General features: G+C 34.7%; 1 protein-coding gene across 3 annotated transcripts in view; it reads right to left on the bottom strand.

Annotated features, from left to right (window-relative positions):
* LOC308561150 (E3 SUMO-protein ligase RanBP2) overlaps nt 1-17014 on the bottom strand; it is a 65173-nt gene that overhangs the window by 31184 nt on the left and 16975 nt on the right. For all 3 annotated transcript variants that reach the window (XM_081145733.1, XM_081145734.1, XM_081145735.1), the window contains exons 4-17: nt 16388-16540; nt 13030-13260; nt 12570-12715; nt 10650-10842; nt 7369-7456; nt 4991-5200; nt 3672-3853; nt 3411-3586; nt 3118-3241; nt 2299-2460; nt 1905-2042; nt 1549-1695; nt 588-767; nt 399-482 (exon numbers count right to left, since the gene is read on the bottom strand). In XM_081145733.1, coding sequence (XP_081001859.1) covers nt 399-482; nt 588-767; nt 1549-1695; nt 1905-2042; nt 2299-2460; nt 3118-3241; nt 3411-3586; nt 3672-3853; nt 4991-5200; nt 7369-7456; nt 10650-10842; nt 12570-12715; nt 13030-13260; nt 16388-16540 — 2214 coding nt within the window. The remainder of the gene's footprint in view (nt 1-398; nt 483-587; nt 768-1548; nt 1696-1904; nt 2043-2298; nt 2461-3117; nt 3242-3410; nt 3587-3671; nt 3854-4990; nt 5201-7368; nt 7457-10649; nt 10843-12569; nt 12716-13029; nt 13261-16387; nt 16541-17014) is intronic.

Below are 17014 nucleotides of genomic sequence, written 5' to 3'. Positions count from 1 at the left end.
GGTGAGGATTAACAAAGAAATATACATATATATGGTGTTAATATGGAGGTATGTAAAACTCTATGATTCTATAGTAGCACAGCAAAGGAAACTTTTTTAAAAATATGCTTTTTCTTGATTTCAGAGAGAGGGAGAGAGAGATACTAACATCAATAATGAGAGAGAAACACCAATCAGCTGCCTCCTGCCTGCCCCCTACTGGGGATCAATCCTGCAACCCGATGTGCCCTGACCGGGAACAGAACTGTGGCTCCAAGTTCATGGGTCAACGCTCAACCATTGAGCCACACCATTGAGCAAAGGGACATTTTGAACAGCTTTAGAAAGGAGTGAGGGATTGGACAAGGAAGGAATCTTGGAATAAGGAAGGCACAAGATAGAGAAATTAAGTGATTTACCTTAATGGCCTCTACTTGTTGGCAGATCATTTTTAGTAAAGAATTTTGATCTTCTGCCCACTGAGGTGGTGCTTTGGGAGAATACTAAAAAAGTAACAATAAAATAGTATTTAAAACATTTAGAACAGAAATATATGGAATATATGTCCATATATACACAATGGAATGATTCACTTCTTTCTCACTTACCTTGTAACTTTTATTTGGCGACAGGGAATATTTGGTGGGAGATGGTGTAGAATGTTTCATTTCTGACTCTGCATTACGCAAAGATCCATTTTTATACAGGGGACCTCCTTCACTATAGTCATCGAGCTGCTGCATGACTGAATTAAACATCTCTTTTACAGACTCCAGGGGCACAGGCAACTAAAAACAAAAGGCATGAACCAAGGGTCTTAGTTTGCAAAAATATCTAAGTAAAAATTCTTAAATAAATGCAAGATTTTATTTTACTAATTTTCTTACTTTTCTCACTATTGTATAATAAGCACTTTATACTTTAATAACAGGCACAAAACTGCTATGTAACCTAAAGTCTGACTCTAAAATCTATGCTGTTTCTACTTTCTGTTAACCATAATAGTGGCCAAAAAAATGTTAACTTAGAAAATTTTTCAACGTGAGCAAAATATGTTTACTAATTAATTTTGAACAGGGAGAAAAACATAGATGCTAGAATACACCAGACAACATAAATCCTAATCTGAGAGTAGCAACACTAATAAACAAAGTATTTGTAAAGTTGAATATAACTGACAATAATATGATCATGACCGTCTCAAACTGCTGAAAGTTGGAAAAAAGATGAAGATTAGAAGAAATGCTCTGAAGTTGGTCAGCTACCTACTTTTGATTTCAGTAAAATATTTAATTGTCAAATTCATTAAGAACTAGTCTTAGGTAGCAATACACTGCCACAATAACAAAAATAAATGTCCTGCCTTAGAAACCTTTTCCAATTCCCCAACAAGTATTTTTGTAACAATATAAACCTAGATTCTCAATTTTAAAAAAGAAACATCAAACCTAAGATAAAGCAATACTAATCAAATATTCTGTGCATTACTTATGAGATAGTCCTAATCATTTTTGAAATTAACAAAATACCCAACTGGCAATAAGAAAGGACAAAAATCCTGCCACTTACTTTCTTGACTACTGAAAGATTTGAATCACTGTCATCTAAAATCTTTAGTAGGTAGTCCCTGGTCTTTCTCAGATAATTTTTGCATTCTTCTTGTTCTTCTGGAGCAAGTGCATCATTTTCAATGTCTTCTGCTTTTCTGTGAAAGATCTACACAAAGAATGCTTTCATGAAAAAATGAGGATTTTTTGTTTGCTTCTTAAAATATAGAACGCTTCATGAATTTGTGTGTCATCTTGCACAGGGCCATGCTAACCTTCCTTCTCTGCATCATTCCAGTTGCAGTGTGTGTGCTGCCAAAGCAAGCACCAATTACGCTTTTAAAACAAAAAACTTTTAATTCAAGTACACCTACTTACCAGTGCAAGATTCCAGTAAGAAACAACATTTTTTATAGATTCAAAAGCAGTCATAGCATCTTCTATATTTCCATTAACTGCATCCAATATAGCAAATGTTATGTGTGCTTCTTCTTCATATTCACCAATTTCAGATGCCTAGACAGATTTAGTGATTTTTAGTGAAATTGCCTCAACCTAGAATATCAAACCCAAATGATTTCCCAAAGATTTTATATGTTTTAATGAGATTAACATCTCAGTACTCTTATGTGCCATATTTTATTTATAATAGCTAGTGCATTTAGAAAACAAGACTACCATTAAATAGTTAGGCAATTAACTTAAGCAGTTTCTTTGTTTATATACTAGAAATCCACATCCCCAGTTAATTAACCAAGGAACCCTCCATTACCTGGATGTCTGCACTATGAAAGTGTTTAAACAGAGGGTCAGTAGGTTCAGGAATACTAATCTTCTTTTTGATCACCTTCAATAATGGCAAAACCTTCTTCCAATAATGAACACTTCTGCCTATGTATTCCCGCTGATCATAAAAAGAATTAAGGCCGCTGCCCTAAAACAGAAAGAAGCATACGAGCTAAGGAACACAAATGATCAGATCTAAAAATTCATTTATAAATGGCTGAGAAACTGGTTAAACTTCAAATTAAAGCAATCTCAAGTAATATGCTCAACTCTCTAATATTAGAATAACTAACCACCTAATACCAGTGATTCTTCCAGACTCAACTTTTAAACACTTTCAATGGCACTAACCTAATGAGGCAGCCCAATCCATTTTTTAAAAGATGCCACTTTTAGACAGCCGAAATCTGCCATTTTGTGTCACAGTTTGGTCAAAAGGCTAAGCATCTACACCTAATCTTGCCACAGAACAGACCTCAACTATTTAGAAAGATCTATAAATGCCCTTACCTACAAAGCCATGTGCTACTGAATGTAAAAAAACTTCCAGGCTAGACAATAATTATAACTTAATTATGAAGTAATAATAAAATAACAGCTAATACTTATGTAACATTTACCATGCCAGGCCACTGTTGTAAATGCTTATATATTAACTATATTAACTACTATGTAGCAAGATTTAAAAAATACATTTTTCCTAGCATAACTGTTTTAGAACTGAATAACTTTCAATGAAAAGTTTATGACTTTTTTAAAAAGTTAGGTAATGTTCTTAAAAATGCTTACACTTTAATCAACTCACCGTTTTCTGAAGGTATTTTGCCCAATGTATAAGCAGAGCGGGTTGAAGGCCATGTTTTTCCTGGCCCCTTAGAGTATTTATGTCATGTTGAACTAGAAGTCGCAATTTTGCCGAGGCTCCAGGGCTAAAAAAAGTTTTATTAAGTTGATTTATAAATATGCATTTCAACATGTGTTTGTTAATCATCACATGATAATTAAATACCTAGGGAATATGTTTTTAAATTAAATGGGTTTTTAAATTTAAAAAACCTATGCAGTAAGTTAAAGGAATATTTTTGTTTTACTACTTACATTGCTTTTCTGTGAATTAGGTTACAAACTGCATCCCACCAAGATTTTTGCCTCTCTGTACACAGCTGTTTACACACAGGAAGTGGCAAGCATAGTGGCTGATAGAAGTTGCAGTGAGAACTACATTTCTCCTTTAATTGTAAGTGGCTATTATATATTACTCCAAGCAGAAATACCTGTTTTATTTAAAGAAAAATCAACTTATGTTAGAAAAAATTAAAGAAAACTCAAAATATTTCATTTGTTAAAATCTTTGCTTACTTCAAGATCTAAAATGCATATTGACTCAGGTGCATTTGTTTCAAGTCTTGAGGTTTCCTGGGGCAAATGATGAAAAAGCTGTTTTAGCCATTTTCGAATTGCAGGTAAGGTAGGCAACAAATTCCACTGTAAGCCAAGCCAAGTAAGGTGCTGAAGGCTACCATTATGTGCTCGAATGGCACCTGAAATAAAGGGGAAATTGGCTTTGAAAACTTTTTGTGTCATCAATTTTGCCAACAACTGATTCACATTAAATGCATCTTAATTTTCTATACGAGAGCTGGGAGAAATTCTATGGTAAGCAAAGTCTTACATTCTTATTAAAGGTATTCACACTTTATGTCTAGGAATTTTTAAAAGCTGATATAGTTCTTTTCAAGTCCAACTGAGGGGGAAAAAAGAGAGGCTCACTAGAATTCAATAAAACAAAATTTGACAGGGGCCAAATAAAGAATAGCCACACACTAAGAAATTTTGAAACAAAGGATTTTCCTTTCAGTAAAGAGTCATTAAAGCAATGAGATACTACTAGGTTAATCCATTAGGATAGTAAAGAGAATTTTTCTTCTAGAAAACATTCAGTACTGAAAATGTTACAAGCTTCTGGAAGCAGAGAGGTACACAGAGAATTTCTGGCATATGGCAATTTGCAAGAGATTTAAACATGTTCATCAACTTAGAACCTACAACTGAAACATTTGAAATGGACATATTTTATATTAATTTTCATCACAGTATATATTTTTATTGATTTCAGATAAAGAGAGCGAGAGAAACATCTATGGACTGCCTCCCTCACATGCCCCAAAGGGGGATCAAACCCAAAGCCCAGGTGTGTGCCCTGAGAATGGAACCCACTGCATTCTGGTGTACGGGACTACGCTCCAACTAACTCAGCCACACACACCAGGGCCAGGTTTATTTTTAATAGTGAAAAAACAGGAAACAACTTGGATGCCCAACAATAAAAAGTGACAAGCAAATTATGGCTAATTCATGAAACAGATTATATTGCCATTAGAGGTGATATTTAGAGAGACAGATACCATGGGAGAGAATTCCTATAAAAAGACAAACCATATGTACAGTATAAACAACTATTTAGAAAAAAACATGCCACTACTACCCACTACCAACCTCTTACACCCCCACCACCACCCCTCCCCGAAAAAAAAACAGAAAGGAATACAGGAAAATCTTAAAGTCATTACTTCTGGATAATGAGATTATGGACAATTTATTTCCCTTTCTGCCCCCTTTTTCTCTTAATATAAAAGGATTAAGACGCAAAAATGTTTTCTTTGAAAGATACAACTTACCAACATCATATCTAGCCAAGTCATCAGGTTCTGGTGCTTGTACATCAATGTTGCCAATATCATCACTACCAAGGAAAGAGCTATCCTTAGGTGACTGACTAGAAAACAGAGCATCATACAATGCAGTCTGCCCACTTTTATTGGCAAAGGATTCTACAACCTCTTTTAAAAAATCTTGCTTGTCGCGACTTAAGTTTAGCAGCATGTGCCCTGAAAAACAAATTATTTCCATCATTTAAAATATACAGAGTGCTTATACTCAGATCTCTCAACAGTTTTATTCATATCCCCTAAGGGAAAATACCAATTATCTGAACCATAACCATCCAACACCATCACCACACTCGGACAATAAAAAGGGTGCTTATGCAAAAATGAATATGGATCACAAGGTTAACAGTACCTGTGTCCACATGTTAGGGTAAAAGGAAAAAGACAGGAATGTATGTGGAAAATACCAAAAATACTTACACTTTAAATGACAAAGTGTGGGATTTAAAACCAGCCATAGGAAAGCAGGGCCAAGCTCAAATTCTCTGATACACTGATTTCTAATCTTGGCTGGTCAGAATTCTCCTTTAAAAAGCTTTTAATACATACTTATTTCCAGGCCCCACTCCCAGAGATTCGGATTCCACAGGTTTGGGGTGAATAATCTATTTCAAAAACACTCCTTGGATAAAGTACATAGTGCAACATGGATGAACCTTGAGATGCTATTCTAAGTGAAAGAAATCGGTCACAAAAGACCACAGTGATTCAATTTATACGAAATGTCCATAAAGAGACAGAATATTAGTGGTTGGTTACCTAGGACTAAGAGGTATGCGGGGAATGGGGCATGACTGCTCATGGGTATGAGGTTTCTTTATGAGGTGATGAAAATGTTCTTAAATTGATTGCAGTAAAGATTGCCCAACTCTTTGAACATATGAAAAACTAAAATGTATACTTAAAATGGGTAAATTATATAGTATGTTAATTTTACCTCATAAACTGTTTAAAAACAAAAACAAAAAAATACTCCTTGGAGTAATTCTGCTGGTCAGTCAGGTTTGGTCATCACCAGACTATTATTTCTCCAAAAATTTGCAGAGACAAGCTCAGAAATGTCCAGATCAAAAACAGTAAAATAGTTCATTTTATGAACTATGACACCCTGCAAAGGTAACTACCTATGAAGGTAAAAGGGAGACATAAGAGAAAAGATGGAAAGTCACTTCTTTAAGAAGTGAGTGTATACCTCCCACAAAAAATAGGTTATCAGCTAGAACAGCAATATAGGCTTAGACCAACAGCCTAACTACAGACCGAAGCTTACAGAAACTTTTCTTTTCCCGGCCTGTGTGGCTCAGTGGTTGAGGGTCAACCCAGGAACCAAGAGGTCATGGGTTAGATTCCCAGTTAGGTCACATGGCCCGGTTTCGATCCCCAGTAGGGGGTGTGCAGGAGGCAGTGAATCAATGACTCATCATTGATGTTTCTATTACTCTCTCCCTCTCCTTTCCTCTCTCTAAAAATCAAAAACTAAAAAAAACAAAAACTTTCATAGTACATCTTCTTCTTTACAAAGTTCATTCAATTTATATCAAAACTGCTTCCTATAGAAAGTATTTAGTTCACTGCTGATTCACTGGCTACGTGAATAACTTGAAGTTTTTGCCTTAGCAAAACCAGGTAACATATAATAGGCCTTTAGGATCTATTCCAAATAGTCAAAACTGGGAATAAATCTACAAACTCCAAGAGCCTAACAGAATGAAAGTATAATCTTCTGTCTTCCTTACTATGTTTTCAGTTCCTAGAGACAGATCTGTATCTTCATCTTTGTACCCCCCATAGAAGTGCCTTACAAGCAAATAATAAATGGTTGGCAAATCAGTACTTATTCTTAGTATAAAAACTGCTTTATAAAATATTCAGGATGGAGACTCTGGCAGCTAGAGAAGGGGTTAAGTTTCTCTATCTGGGAAAACGCAGTATCAAATATTTGTTCCTTTTTCAAAACATACTTTTTTTAAAAATTTAATCCTCACCTGAGGATGTTTATTGATTTTAAAGAAAAAGGAGAGAGAGACAGAAACATCAATCAGGTGCTTTGTGTCCCCAACCTGACCAGAGATCAAACCTGCATCCTAGGTATGTGCCCTGACCAGAAATCAAACACGCAACCTTTCGGTGTACCAACTTAGCCACACCGGTCAGGGCAAATATACCGTTTCTTCTAATTCTTTATCTATTGCCCTAATCCAATATGGCAGAGAAACATGTGACAAATTCTCTCCTGGAAAGACAGGCAATATTATCCTAAGATGTATTCTAACAGAGAATTTTCCTTTTTTCTTTTCAAAATAAAATCAGTTAAACATCACTGTTACCTGACTGGCTCAGACGATCATAGGCCATCGTTTCCAGCAGATTTTGTCCACCTTCTCCTTTTATTAATTTAATCTTTGGTCTTGGAACCTGGTAATTTTATAATCAAAAATTTCAATTTAGTGATACCCGTATTTTGAATAGTAAGATGGTCCTTTTGATTACATTATGATTTTTTTGATAATGCACAGGTAACTAATAGTAAGACTAAGTTGGGAAACCAACTGCAAAAAACTAGGAACCTAGGAATTAAGATAATCTATAAAAGATGTCTGCAAAGAGCACATCGGAGAATTCCTACTAAACACACATGAAAATGGCATTCGGGGAAATGGAGTATTTAGATTTTTCTACTTGCAGAAACAAAACCACCGCAGCAGAGGTAAGAGGCCTATTTTACCCAGCATTGGAACCACACTTGGAAATGCCACGCTGAACAGCACATTTTCTAAGAGCATGGATAATCTGGGATACCACTGGGATAAACTAGAACCACCAAGAGAGTAAAAGGACTCCAAACCATTTCCTACAAAGAAGAGCTGAATGAAAAAACCCCACAGTATGTTCCCTTCAGATATTAAGAAAATTAACTTGTAAGAGATTTTTAATAGCATCAAAAGAAAAAAACCACCACCAATGGGTAGCAGCTTGAAAAACATTTTTACTCCATATAAGGAAGCACCAAGAACCAATTATCCAAAAATAAAATGTAGTAAAAATGTCCATCACTGAAAATGTTCAGTCACAGGGAATGACCACTTACTGGAAATATCTTACAAGTAACTATGTAAGTATAGCTGGGGTAACTGCAGTTAATTTCTAATGAGTTTCTTAAATAGTAGTAGGATTGTAATTTTGGTATACACACCTCTGTGATGTCAGAATTTTGGAAATAGAATCATTCGAAGTAGCATAGCAAAAAAGCAAAAGTAACCTAATGTCTTGGCGTTAGGGCACTGTTTAAATCGTCCTCCCTCCCCAAAAACTATAGTATATCCACAGAATGGAATAATATACAACCATCAAAACAAATGAGGATGCTATACTCATGCTATGCTTTCTATACTGATATGGAAGCACCACCAAGATATATTTAATAAAGCAAAATAAATAGAATGTACAGAATGTTGGAGTGCATGGGGGGGGGTTGTATGTGTGTGCTTGTCTATGCATAAAAAATTTCTTGAAGAACCCTAGCTGTTTTTGCTCAGTGGTTAGAGCATCAGACTGAGGACCTGAAAGGTCCCGGGTTCGATTCCAGCCAAGAGCACATACCACAGTTAGAAGCTCAATTCCCAGCCCCGGGTGGGGCACATGAGGGAGGCAACCAATCAATGTGTCTCTTTCACATCAATGTTTCTCTCTCTCCCTCTCTCTCTCCCCCTTCCACTCTCTCTGAAAGCAATGGGAAAAATATCAAGTGAGGATTAAAAAAAAAATTTTTTTTCCTTGAAGAACTCACAACAAATTAGTAACATTAGTTCCTTCAGGGAAGAGAAGTAAATGACTAAGGAACAGAGGTAGGAGGGAATTTTCACAGTATACTTTTACGCATCAGTTTTCTAGACATGATGCCAAACTTTGTCATCTATAGCTGTTGAAGAACACAAAACTCATAAACCTGACCTCTTTTACAAAATTATTCAACAGCTATCATTTGTGACCAGTTAAGTAGTTATGAATCCACTCAGTCACATTATCTCAAGTCAAAATTTTGTCTTCTTAATAAAAGGTTTCAAGAGAGATTTTGTTTGATGCCAAGTTGAAATGCAGATGTGCTTACTAGAACCACAGCTCTTCTTTGATCAAGAGTCTGAAAACCCTGCCATTAAAGAAGTTAGCCAGACATGATTCCATAAGGACCCCTATGCCAGTCCACAATTCCCTTTGTATAATCACTTGATAATTAAGCTTTACAAACAAATGTAAAATCCAAGTATGTATGAGGCTTCCATTACATATCCATTCAATGAAAACATGGTAGGTGAAAAGAAAGAGACTGAGGTAAATGTCTATGTGCTGAAATGAAACAATGGACAGTGAGAAGAAGTAAGGTTTTCAACAGTAGACAAAGCACATCTCCACTGAGGCAAACAGTTTTTAAAAGCAGAGAAAGGGTACACTATACGCCTGCATATGCAGAAATTCTGAATACCCAACGAACTGTTAACATTGGTTCTTCTAGGAAAGGAGACCTGAATGAATGGGTTAAGAGAAACATTTCGTTTTTACTATTTAAAAAGGTCAGTGTTTAAAATAGTTGACTGTGTGTCTGCTAACTTTACAAAATATGTATTAAAAACTTTAATAGATTTTAGTTTCCATTAAAATTAAGAAAACTGTCAGCTACTTAAGAATCTATTTTCACTGAATACATTCCTTATGAACTTAAATGCTTCTGCAGAGCAAACAGTAGCACTTAACACTGTGGGATGAATATGGACAGTCTGGTCCAAAGATCTGTATGATATGAACTACAAGGAAGGGCCTCCTCTAACAGTAACTCGACAGTGAACCCTCTGCTTTCCCTTAAGCAAAAGGTCACTCACTCTCTAAAGCCAAAAATTTTTATAAGCTGAGCTCAGTACTTTGTTTTTGGCATACTGCTAATTTCTTTTCATTTCAGAATTAATGCAAACTCACTACAGAAAACACTAAAACTAAAAAAAATGGATTGGGAAGGGATAACAGCCAGCATCTCACCACCTAAAAATAATGGTTAACATTTTGACATATTTCCTTCATGTAATATTCTTTGTGTAAGTCAAGGTTTTGTTTCCATAGGTGAATAAATATGCTGCTACATATTATACATAATGTACTTTCATAATATAGATTACATACATATGTGTTTTAATTACCATGTTAAAATGCTTGTGGTAAACACATTCTTCTATCATAGTTTACATAACCATACCTCAAAATTTACTTAGGATTTTTGTCCAAGTTATGCGTATCTTTTTAAATCAAGTTGTATCTATATTTGAGATTATTTCTAATCCTGATTCCCAGAAACGGCACAGAAAAAAGATTAAGCTCTTCAAACTGGTATCCCAATAAGTCACAGCAACGTATACTATCACCAGCAATGCATCAATGCACCTGATTCACCAACCTTACCAGTGTTTTAAATCTTGTTATTTTTCACCCATCAAACTATTTCATTTCAACTTTAATTCTATAGGTCCATTCATACTTTCATTATATACCAGGATACACTTCCATGTGAAATACAACAATCTCAGTGAAATGTCAATTGCACCCACAACTGAAAAAGGCTTACCTGAAATGCTATGAGATAGCACAATGCAGCCAGCTCAGAGAGAGCTCGCCATTGCACGTCGCTATGCTGACCCATCTTCAAAAGCAGAGAACCAGCATGCATGTAGAAATGTCCTTTTACTTCTAAGAAAACAGCTGAGAGTTCATCGTCTCCACCCACACAACATTTCACAGACTGAAGAGCACTATCAAAACTGCGTTAAAATATTAAACAGATATAAAATTTGTTGCATTGTGAGTAATCATGCTTTCATTAAATTCAAAATAAATTTATTTCAAGTTTCATCTTCCATTTTCAAACTCCTAATAATCCGTATTCTTCTCTATTTTGTAAATTATGAATCAACTAGTACATATTTTTATTCCACATATGCCTTATACTTCAAGCTTAACATCTAGAATTATATCATATTATAAAACAGTTAGTTCAAGACATCCAATCATAGAAAAGATACAGATCAAATAATAAGATTACTAATTATTTCATAATATACCAGAACAAAACTGGGAAACTAAAGTATTTTCTAGTTTCTTCTCATTAATATGGTTTCATTATTTAGTTGAAAGTCCTCAAATTAGACATGCCTCAAATTATAAATAACTGATATTTCAGTTGTCAATACCATAATTGCTCTTCTTAACATATAACTACAGAGTTAAACTGTATTTCTCACCATTATTTGTAATCTATGTATTAATCAGTGCTTCTTAATCAAATGGTCTTCAGAATCTTTATTTCGTAAGAAAAACAAACACTAACACTTAATAAAATGTGAAACATGATTTTAAAGTAGCTTATAATAAGAAATCTGAACAATAGATACTTCTTCTAGTGAGTTCCAGGGACCCCTAGAGGTTCTTAAGACCCCTTCAAAGGATCCATGAAATTAAAATAATTTTTATAGTACTAAGAAATTATTTGTCATTTTTACCCTTGTTTTTTAATGTGAGCAAAATTTTCTGATTATATAAGCCATACAAAAGAAAACATCCTAAATATTTTCTAAAATATTTAAAAATTCAAATGAGTTTTTTTGGAAACTACCCTTACCCTACCATTTTAGAACAAACACTAAGTACTTCAAAAGAAAACTACCTACCTCCCTTGGGGAACAAGAATTACTTTTCAAATAAATGAACAGCCTAAAAAAGGGATTGGCAAACCTTTTCCATAAAGGGCCACACAGTAATTTGGCTTGCAGGCATACACAATCTCTGTCACAATTGCTCAACTCCACCACTGTAGTATAAGCAGCCATAGATGATATATAACAAAGAAGCATGAACTAAAGTTTCCTATTCCAATGAAACTTTAACTACAAAACCCAGCAGTGAGCCATATTTGGCCCACGGGCCCTAGTTAAACCTTGCTCTAAACTAACATAGTTATGCAAATCCAAGTGATGTTTTTGCTCAATGGCATTTATTTTAATAAAAAAGATACTGGTCCTCAAAATCAAAATTTAGGAAAACAGAAAAATCATATATTTTTGTTATCTTGTTTCTAAGCTAAAACATTGTTCTCTGGAATACTAACTAGTCAAGTTAACTGCTTATACTAGAACATCTGATGAACTTTACTCTCTGATTTTCTCTCGAGATTATATCATTTTTGGAAACAAAATACGGAATAGTATTTAGAACATTCATTTTCAGGCCTGACTTTATTAAGCATGTCAAAACTGAATATTAACTATAAAAATAATTTAATCAAGCCTCAACAATTATATAGTTCTCTAAAAATCAAAGTCATACAAAACCAATTATAATATCCCCCCACAAGAAGATTCCTTCCAAGTGGTTCATTGTATAAACTATTACCCATGGGTACAATATAAAAATGATGCAGTAAAGATGTTTAGACCAATGAATTGAATTACTACAAAAAGAAAATCTTTAATTTACATTGAAGTCCACATACCTTTCCAATAAATCTCTGCTTTCTTGCGTGTCTCTAGTGGAGAGTGTAAGAAGCATAAGATTAGCATAGGCCAGAAGTAAGTCTGCATTGGTTGCTTCCCAGTTACTTGTATCAGACTCCAAACACTGTGAAGATTCCAGATATTCCTATTTTGTGGAAAGAACACTAAGTTATAAAACTTATCAACTGTGCCTACAAATACTTTTGCCCTTTCCTATATTTGTAAAACCATATTTTTACATCAGCCTATAAAAAGACCAAATATATATCTACACATATTTGTCAAATTTATCTCTCCAGACTACCAATTCTAAATTGAGGTCATCCTAAGAAAAATTTCATTTCAAAGCTGCTATACATAAGTAAAAGAAATTTACATCTTAGGGGGCACTGCTTAAATATAAAGGTGTTATGGTAATTATCTATATAGAAGTACAGAGATCCAACAGTTTTTACCTACCTTAAGGGTCTGTACAACACACGAATTCCATTCTAAACTTGAACGCAAAGCTATGTTTCTCTCTGCCTCATGGCAGTGGGCCACAGCATCCTTCAATCTTTTATTTGAACGATATAGCTCTACTAGTCGAATGTTCACATAGACATCATCAGGTCTTGCATAAAGTTCTGACTGAATCAAGTCAAAAAGTTTATTCCATCCATCTTCACCTCTACAATCCAAAAGCTGTTCCTAGTTTAAAAAACAAAGTCATTAATTTAGAAAAACACCGTACAATTTTAAACATATCATGGCTCCTATGAGCACCATTCCAGTGTCTAACTTCAGTAAATTACCACCAGAAACTATCCTATATACTTTATTAGCCCCTTCAGAGTTGAAGCTAAACTTCAAAAAATTTATGTGGAAATAGCTACAATTATATAGTAGCAGTGGTTACCTATATCACCTAAGAGACTGCCAGGACTGCTACCCCACATCCTTGTACACCCATTCCAGTGACTACTAGAAGGCTAGGCCTCCATCAATCCTCATACCAGGGTCCTTATCCTCAAACTGCTCTGGATCTCCCTAAATTTGACTCAATTCCTTACCCACTATGCTCCTACACTGGAGCTCCTATTGTTCACTACCTTCTCAGTGTCTTCACCCTCTGGTCTTAACTGAATATAACTTGAGATAGCCCCCATCACTTCTCTGCCATGGTAGCTTTTTCTCTGCTAACCTACATACAAGTAGAGGAAGTGGGGTTTGAGACCTACTCACTCCCAAAGTCACTTCTAAATCATATCTCCCCACACCTGTTTATAACCCTGCTCTCTAAAGGACATGCTATCTAGCTACTCCATCTATTCTTCCTCATTAGCAACTGGAATAGAACACTCTTCCTTCATCCTTAACTGTCACCGGTATTACCAATTGAAAGATGGACAAGGTATACAATTGCCTGGTTACTCAGTTCTTTAATTACTTCATCTCCCTGGTGGTGTTCTACAACTCCCGCCTCGGTTATCCATTTGACATTGACAAAGGTCTTCAAAATATGTATTTTGGTCATACCACTCAGGGATCACCACATCCCTCTTACTCTTTCACCTCACTGGGAACTCACATAACCTCAGTGTCACATACATTTGCATCTACCCCAATACACTGACATCACCAAGTTTTAATTTTCAATAAAGCACACACACTCTTCTTGTTACGCTAAAATGTCATAATCCCTAATATCCATAATTAATACTTGCTTACAGAGCCCCTGGATTAAGTCCATCTGTCTTTCCTTAGAATAAGCCTACCCCCTATTTTCTCTGTACCTATACAACAGCTGTACCATTATAAGGGCATTTGGAAATCTCAACCTTCTAAACTGGTAATGCCTTGAACAAAACCCTACATTATCTCTAAAAGACTCACTTTCTCTATTCCCTACAAATGTCACTTCATACTCCTCCCCTTTCCTCAAATTTCCCACACTTTCCTTCAACCCTCACTTTCAACTTATGATCACAATTCATTCTTCACTGAGAAAGCCGAAGCCATCATATGTAAATTCCATTCTGCCATTTCCACTTATACTTCTCCCTGGCTCCCTTCACCTAGCAAAGACCAAGTTCCCCATTTCACTTCCATGAACTTACACTTGGCCTTTAATGGCAAAGGTACTAGACTTCAAGTATATGTTCTAAATAAGTAAAAGATAGCACCATTATGAATGCTTTTCAAAAAAATTCTACTCTCATACTCAAGATCTCATACCAATAATATCTTCATTCATTAAATAAATGCCAAAAAACTATTTCCCTTAAATAAGCATTAAATTTTAAAAAACAGAATTACTTTGCTAAACAGTTACATATAAGAAAGGTTTAGCTTTAAAAAAATGTCTTTAGAGAGTTATTAAAGAAAATCAGGATGCTTCAGACACATCTAACTTTTGTACACTGCAAGAAAAATAATCCCCTGCCATTATATATGTTCCTTAATGTCACTGTCACCAAATGGACTGGACTGAATTGTCATGACCAATAAGCAAATTATGTTTGAGGCATAACACAAATATAGTAAGGTAAAGAAACCTACAGCCTTAGACCTAATATTTTAGATTAATATTTAAAACCCAGCTGCTTCTAGCAGGGAGAAAAAAGCTTAATTATTACTAGTATTTATCTCTAGGGATTTTAAAAATACTTAATTTTAAAATCTGTGCACAAGTGTTCATACCAGATTTGTAACATCCAAAACAGGAAACAATCAAAATGTCCCTCAGAAATAAATGGTTAAACTACAGAACACATCCATAACACAAAATACTACTCAGCAATAAAAGAAACAAATTATTGGTACACACAAATTAGATGGATCTCAAGGGTATTATGCTGAATGAAAAAAGCCAAACCTCATATGAGGTTGAAATTACAAAATTATAAAGATGGAGAACAAATTAGGAGTTGTCATAGGTTAAGGATGATGGGAAGGAGGGGGTAGATAGATATTAGGTAGCATGAGGGATATCGTTGTGGTGATGGAATAGGTCTGTATCATGACTGCAGTGATAGTTACATTAACCTATACATTTTTTAGTATGTTTATTGATTTTTTAAAAATATTTTACTGATTTAGAAAGAGAGGAAGGGAGAGGAATAGAGAGACAGAAACACTGATGAGACAGAAACATCGATCGGATACTCCTGCACGTCCCCTACTGGGGACTCAGCCTGCAACCCAGCCATGTGCCCTGACAGGGAACCAAACTGGCAGCTTCTTGGTTCATGGGATGATGCTCAGCCAACTGAGCAACACTGGCCAGGCATGAATCTATACATGCAATAAAATTTACCCTTAAGGGTAAATTAGATACCATTTGCAAACCATAGTAGTGCCTAATAAAAGAACATATTCTTAGGTTTTGAAGAAAAAAATTTTGTTTTGCCATTCTTTTTTATAGGTATAATTGACATATGACATTGCATTAGTGTAATATGTACAACATAATAATTTGATATATGTATACACTGTAAAAAGATTTCTGTAATAAGTTAACATCACCTCACAGTTACAAATTAGTTTTTCTTGTGATGAGACCTTTTAAGATCTACTCTCTTATAAACTTTCAAATACACAGCACAGTATTGTTAACACAGTCACCATGCTATACATTACATCCCCAGAACTAAATTATCTTATAACTGGAAGTTTGTACCTTTTGGCCACCTTCACCCATTATCCACCAACTCCCCACCCACACACACACTGGTTTAGTAAGTTTCCTACTGAAAAGCCATTTAACTCCAAATATTAGAAATGATTGTGTCTTAAATTTTCCCAACTGCTTTTATCATGTTTTATAGTTTTTTACCTTTAGTTTATAAATTGCAGGACTTCCTGGGAAAAGTTTAGCTGCTCTTTCAACCCAATATTTTGCTCTTCCATCAGTAATATCATTTTTACAAAGCAGTTCTGCAATCTTCAACACAAGATCTTTTTGTGTTGGGTTTAATTCCACCGAACGCTGATATCAGAAAATAAATAATAAATTAGGATTCCTAAAGTACATATACTTAAATATAAATGTGAAAAGCTCTATTCCTAAATGATAACACGCTACTATTTCAAAGTTGTTAAAATTAAACTTAAAGTATCTTGAAATATTTTTGAAGATGAACTGAATAAAAATTATTAGGTAACTGTCAGGAAAAAAGAAGAAAAAGAAAAAAAAAACCACACACATGAGAACAGCACTTGTGACCATGTTTTTAGACTTAAAATTTATAGGTGTTCTACTTCTTCTAAAAGTACTACCTCTTAATTACAAATTATAGTGTGCCTTGGGCCAAATAATTTAAAATCAGTTCTAAACTGTGTCATTTAATAGTACTGCGATACCAATGCTTGTTTTCATGACATCCATAATAAATACTTGAAATATTTATTACATAAATTATTTTGGGTAACGTGGGTTTGGCTGTGCAAAGCCTAAATTTTT

The sequence above is a fragment of the Miniopterus schreibersii genome (genome assembly GCF_964146895.1).
Source record: "Miniopterus schreibersii genome assembly, chromosome: 8".
Lineage (NCBI taxonomy): Eukaryota > Metazoa > Chordata > Mammalia > Chiroptera > Miniopteridae > Miniopterus > Miniopterus schreibersii.
This window is presented reverse-complemented; position numbering and strand designations above follow the sequence as displayed.